At 47.8% G+C, this 6,777-nt stretch overlaps 1 protein-coding gene across 1 annotated transcript in view; it reads right to left on the reverse strand.

Annotated features, from left to right (window-relative positions):
• DYNC1LI1 (dynein cytoplasmic 1 light intermediate chain 1) overlaps positions 1–6,366 on the reverse strand; it is a 31,505-nt gene extending 25,139 nt beyond the window's left edge. The window contains exons 1-2 of the mRNA XM_064169606.1: positions 6,206–6,366; positions 5,835–5,908 (exon numbers count right to left, since the gene is read on the reverse strand). Of these exons, the coding sequence (XP_064025676.1) occupies positions 5,835–5,908; positions 6,206–6,366 (235 nt within the window). The remainder of the gene's footprint in view (positions 1–5,834; positions 5,909–6,205) is intronic.
• Positions 6,367–6,777: the final 411 nt, after the last annotated feature.

The raw sequence follows: 6,777 nt of genomic DNA on the forward strand, positions 1-6,777 counted from the left end.
AGTGTTTGGGTACTGTCTGGAATTGTACTACAGCCCCAAAAATCAGAAGACACTATTGTAGAATCATAGAATCAACCAGGTTGGAAGAGACCTCCAAGATCATCCAGCCCAACCTAGCACCCAGCTCTATTCAGTCAACCAGACCATGACACTAAGTGCCTCATCCAGGCTTTTCCTGAACATCTCCAGGGATGGTGCCTCCACCACCTCCCTGAGCAGCCCATTCCAATGCCAATCACTCTCTGCCAACAACTTCCTCCTAACATCCAGCCTAGACTTCCCCTGGCACAACTTGAGGCTATCCCCCCTTGCTCTACTGGTGGTTGCCTGGGAGAAGAGACCAACCCCACCTGGCTACAACCTCCCTACAGGTAGTTGTAGACAGCAATGAGGTCACCCCTGAGCCTTCTCTTCTCCAAGCTAAACAACCCCAGCTCCTTCAGCCTCTCCTTTATACGGTTTGTGTTCCAGGCCCCTCACCAACTTTGTTGCCCTTCTGTGGGCACCTTCCAGCACCTCAACATCTCTCTTGAATTGAGGGGCCCAGAACTGGACACAGCACTCAAGGTGTGGCCTGAGCAGTGCTGAGCACAGGGGAAGAATAACCTCCCTGTGAGTAAATATTCTAAAAACCCTCTTTGTAATTAAAACTTTTGCTTTGCTTTGGTTCTGTTCTGTAACTGTAACTGATTGTACCTTCTGCTTCAGCAGCAAGGAGCCTCTCGAGTCTCCCCAGAAGGCAAGCAGCATATTGTACCACAGGAATCTCCTTCCAAAAGCTCAACATTTGTATTTTGCTACTTTTGCTTAGCTGCTTGGATTGCCTGTTCCCCATGTAAACACCCACAACCGCGTGTTCGAGCCTTATTTGTAAGCTTTCTGGTGTGATTTAACATGGATAATATCACTGTTCATTGATCTTTTCACTTGGCTATTAATAATCATAATAAATGCAATTAACCCATATTACATCACCAGCAAAGAAAAGGTAAAATAAATGCTATTCAAGAATTGTAGAGCTTTACATACTGATCTAAGTATGTTTTACTACATCACATCCATGCAATTCTGGCTTTTATAGCTAGAGAATGAAGAAGTACTACTTAGTTCTGAAAAAAGAGCTGCAAAACAAGCACTTAGAATTTTGTCTAGGTCACTGCCCCATCCCAACAATTGACACTTCAGAAGTTTGGCTGACCTGGTTGAAACAGAACTTGGGTACATTTGGAAGGCTTTCATGGCCTGTAGAAGCTGAAGAAGTTTGAAGAGGAGGAATACAAGCTATCTAACAACCTCTGCAGTTCTAAGGAGTTAAACATTTGTGATGAACAATATAGACAGTATCATGCAACAGTGGTTCATCAGCTGTAATGACACAATGATCACAGTGAAACTTTCAGCTATCTGACCAGGACAAAATCAAGTGGAATAGTAATTTTTGCCGTGTTGAGCTCCAATTTAAGTAAGCAGATTTCTCCTATATGACAATTTGCTATATAAGAGTTCTGCAGTTCACTATATCCCATGTGTCCACTAAAAGAAGGTAGTAAGCTAAAAGTGCTTTACAGGATGTACCATTTTCTACAGTAACAGCCTTCCCAATCCATGTACACTGAAGAGTGCATACCTGTAAATTAGCTGCAGAGTGTGGGAGCCTCTTCTCAAGCATCCTGACAGCCACTGAACAGGAGCAGAGCTCAAAGATTCAAACAAACAGGCCTGGCCTTGTAAAGTGAGATGTCTGGGGTAAAGAGAAAATGTGGGCACAAGGTAGTTGACTACCCACTGCCCACCAAACTCAAAGCTTTTATCAAGTGAAGGAAAATGCATGAAACCCAAAAAGGAAGTGATTCAGTAGAAGCACAAGTGTGCAGCGCAGACACTTAGTCAGGCTTATGTGTGTTACTTCATGGTTTGACATCATTAGAATTGCTGGCAAAGAATCTACTCTGCTTCAAAAATGGAGAAAAGTTTGAAACACAAAGCCAGATAGAAAGCAACTATTCAGTTCACTTGCAGCTGGGAGGCTATGTTTTTGTGTATCCTGGAATGACTTTGAACATGACTGGCTGAACGTATGTGGCAGTTTAGTGGAGAAATTAGTCTGGGTCTCTGATTTCAAACCTTCACACGTTCTACAGCACTACACATTCCATCTATCACTTGAAATGGTGACGTTTTAGCTGCTTCCTTTATTCCACTCACTGGTTCAGATATAATTACATCAGGAAGGGAACAAATAAGAAAGCTCCTAGTTACAAACATCAGTTTTCTCATTACACTAAAGAGAAAGCATCTCCTTTGATCAGCAACCCTTATTACACAATTGAGCAGAAGAGACAGTCCAGGAGGAAAAAAAAAAACAACAATCAACACAAAACCAACCCAGCAACATCAGCCAAAACCCCCCACATTCCTTTGGCTATCTGCAGAAAATAGCTGCAAACATCACCAAGAGCACAGAGTTTTCTTAAAGCAGAGACATCTTCTATTTTCTGCTGGTGCAGTTTGCTGAAGGAGGTAGCTATGGTCAGCTGGACTGAACTGCCTAGGAATCAGAGCATACTTGCTTGACAGAAGATTAGGAAAGCTTGTATCTTTATTACTTGTTCAAACAAGAACAGAAAAACGCTTTTAGGCTAATATGTGGTGTCAATCCAAGTTTAAAGGCTTCAGAAAAAGACAGTTACTAAAAAAAATGCCTGGGAAACAACTTTAGAGAATAAGAAATATGCTAGTTAACATGTTTATTTGCTGATTTTGAGCAGATAATAACCAGTATTAGATGTTAACCTTCACTTCACAAAACTCTGTGCTGTATCTAGACATTTATTAGTTTCTTGATGTCTTGAACTGCTTTCCAGGTTCTTAAAAATGAGATGTTAACATAGCTAAAAATAAATACTGAAAGAGCAGAATTAGCATGTCAGATACATCCAGGTACCCAGAAGAACTAGGCATACAAGTACCTGCACTGTTGGAAAAATATAAATGCTGTAGGCAAATCAGAAAAGTTGAGCTTAGTGAAGAACACTAAGCACCTAAGTTCCTCTGTGCTCTCTCTCTTTGGTTTTTCTTTTTCTACTGTTGAGGTTTTGCCTTTTTTTAGGAGGAAAGTGGGATGCAGGTTTTCCATAATGCAGTCTGTACTGAAAAGAAGCATTCATCTGTCACTGTATATCATGCTTCATCTAGAAAGTTTTGATTAATATAACTGTTTATACTGCAAGTATTTGCCTGCCACAAAATGAGTGAAAACCACCAAGACCCTGGCCAGTTTTACCACTCCTGCTTAAAGGTATTCAAAGCATGGTGAAACTGAAGGTAGTCACAGCAAGAAGTGAACCCTATTAACAACAGCAACAAGTACAAAACTATTTGAGGGAATGAGAAAAGAAATGAGAAATAAGAGAAAAATTGCAAACCCCCAGCTCAGAAGCCTGAAGAGACAGAACTTCACATATGGAGTCTGTCCAATACAGAATACTTACGATCTCTCCTTTTGCTGTGCCACTGTGCTGCAAGAGCAGTGTTATGACTTGGTAAGTGAACAAGAAGTGTAATAGATGGACTAGGCATTGCCATAAGAAATGTGGACATTGGCTAGTCCTCAGATGTGATGTTCTTTTTCCTAAATACATGCCAAACTTTTTCTCTGGGACCACAGCTTTCTAGAAAACAGTTCCCAAGAAAGAACTAGAATTTCTTCCACAAACCTGCACACCTTTTTAAAAAAACCCACATCAGTCAAAAAAGAAAGCAGTGTTACATGATGCCATTCCAAAACCTCCACATAAACAGGTAAGAAGAAAAGGTGTGTACAACAGATTATCAAACTAAAGGAGCGCTGGAAACATTTTATGGTGCCCTCTCTAGTTCTGAAGGAAGCACAATATCCAATTGTTGAGTACTAAGGACTGGTTGGCTAAGAAGGGAGAGAAAAAGCAAGAATATAATCTTGATGAAGATCACAACTTGAAGAAGAAACTTCCAGCTTCAATGACAGTAATTAAATTTAGTTTCAAAATACTACACAGAAAGTTGCCAATCGTTATAAAATCTTTCATAGAATCCACCAGGCTGGAAGAGACCTCCAAGCTCATGCAGCCCAACCTAGCACCCAGCCCTAGCCAGTCAACCAGACCATGGCACTAAGTGCCCCAGCCAGGCTTGGCTTCAACACCTCCAGGCACAGCCACTCCACCACCTCCCTGGGCAGCCCATTCCAATGCCAATCACTCTCTGCCAACAACTTCATCCTAACATCCAGCCTAGACCTGCCCTGGCACAGCTTGAGACTGTGTCCCCTTGTTCTGTTGCTGCTTGCCTGGCAGCAGAGCCCAACCCCACCTGGCTGCAGCCTCCCTGCAGGTAGCTGCAGACAGCAATGAGCTCTGCCCTGAGCCTCCTCTTCTGCAGGCTGCACACCCCCAGCTCCCTCAGCCCCTCCTCACAGGGTGTGTGTTCCAGGCCTCCCACCAGCTTCGTCACTCTTCTCTGGACACGCTCCAGCATTTCCTTTCTTTAATATCACTGGAACTTCAAATCTCAACATTCTACCTAATTACATAAGTAAAAATTAAAGGCTATAAAGTTTTGTAACAGGTTCACTAGGCCATTCCATCATCCTTGCAGTTTTCTCTTTCAAGTCATCACTCTGCTTATCAAAACAGGGAGAAAAGGTTCTTAGTGATTGCTTTAGGATTATGGAAGGAAAAAATCTAACCTGAAAACTGCCATGAGAGCACAAACCACAAGACTACATACATAGTGTGCAGACAGTACACACTAATACCTTTATACTGGGTTCTAACCATGTTTCCAAATACTGATACACAGTCTTCCTGGGGACAGGGAGGTTGGCAAAGGAAGGAAGAAGTAGCTAATTAAGAAATCCATCCTCTCAGATTCCTAAATTGTCTGCGGGTAACAGTATTTGTCTTTCAGACAAAAAACCCTACCCCAATAAAAACAACAAGCAAACAACAAACCACACTAACAAATACTCTGGTAGTAATAATACACATGTACATACACAATTGATAGCATCCATTTCTCCTCCTCCCCCACGAACGTTTACATTTGCTTGGCGTGTCATTTTTCCTTTCTCCATCAATACTGAATAAGAGCTGGGTCTCTCATTATCACCCTACAGCAAAGTCCCATCCTTTAACTTCCAACGCTCGCCAAAAGCAAGGTTGGACTAACGCACTGGGTGGAGATAAGAGAACACAATGAAAGGCAGCGGCAGTAACCGATGCCGCAGCTGCTGCACAACTTGCCGAGGGTACTGCTGCTGACGAGCTCGGTGCATGTGGGCAGGACACAGGCAACACGCCCATGGAGCCTGCCCCGCCCTTCGGCCAGCAGGGAGAAGCCGTCACTGGGACTCGGGCACACGGAAGCGGTTTGCGCTCGCATGACACACCAAAAGGACCAGCAAGCAGCGCCGGCTGCACGAACGAGAGAGGCTTCAGAGCCACACACACCCCGGACTCAACACTCACCGAGCGAGAAAGACAATAAAAACCACCCTCCAAAGCCACCTCCGACTACGGGACTGGGGAGGGGGCCGCCCAGTTGGGGTACTATTGCCGGGTACCTAAAATGAAGGGGATACCTACAGTGTCTCTGGGCGCTGACACCCAGAATCATGGGAAATCACGCAGAGGAAGAAGCAAGAGGGTTAAGTCAGCACTTAGCACCACCACCCTCCCACAGCCCCCCACCCCCCACCGGGACCTTAAGGAAGAGCCGCTCCAGACGCCGAGGAGCAGGTTAGGAAGCAAGCCTGTGTGCAGGGCACGGCAGGGGATCGGGATGCTTTTGCTCACCCAGCAGGAGAACGTTCTTCCCCGACGGCAGCTTAGAGCGGGAGCGTGTGGACACCTCGCTGAGGATGCAGGACCTGGCGCGGAGAGACGACAGCGCTTAGGGGGGGATACCGCTTCCTCCCGGTCCCACACCCTCGTCACCTCCCCGGGGGGAAGGCATGGGGAGGGGAAGGCGGAGGGGAAGGCACAGGAGAAGGGAAGGCATGGCAGGAGCTGCCACGGCCGAGGGGAGGAGCCCCCCCGCAGCTCACGGCCCGGCAGGGACTGAGCGCCGGGAGGGGGATTAGCTGGCCCTCTCCTCGCCGCCCCCGCCACGGCGGTAACGGCCAGCGCGCCCAGGTCTCCGGCCACGGGGCGGGGCGGGCGGTTACCAGAGGTTCTGCCCATCGTCCTCATCGCCGCCTGCCCGCAGCTCCGCGTTGTTGTTCGTTGTGGCCGTAGAGGCGGACGAAGGAGAGGAAAAAGCGGCAGCCGGACCGAGCCCGGACGAAGAGGAGCTGAAGGAGCCGGCTCTCCCCACCGCCGCCGCCATCTTCGCTGCCTCCTCCCTGCGCCGCCGCCTCCCTGACACGGAGCGGGCGGCGGCGCGGCGGCGGCTGGCAGGAGCCCGGATGTGGGGCGGGGCCGCCGGTGGCGCTCCGTGCGCGGGCGCTTCCCGTCTCACGGCTCGTACCGCGGGCGCCCGTCCTGCTCCCCCTTGGCGAGGGCTGCGGGTACCGAGCGTCCCGCCGTCTTCTCAGGCCTTCTTCAGCCGTCCCGGGGCGAGAGGGAGACCTCGACGAGGGGAGCAAGTTCATTCGAGGGGCGCTTTCCTTCGGGCTGTCTCCGGTGCAAGACCCTAGCCCGTCGTCGGGGCCATCCCGGGGAAGTGAGACGAAGCGAGATGAAGCTGCCGTCGCCGGCCTTTGTGCTGTGAGGTGTTGCTGTGGGTCGAGCAGGCTGC

The sequence above is a fragment of the Pogoniulus pusillus genome, chromosome 32 (genome assembly GCF_015220805.1).
Source record: "Pogoniulus pusillus isolate bPogPus1 chromosome 32, bPogPus1.pri, whole genome shotgun sequence".
NCBI classification, from domain to species: domain Eukaryota; kingdom Metazoa; phylum Chordata; class Aves; order Piciformes; family Lybiidae; genus Pogoniulus; species Pogoniulus pusillus.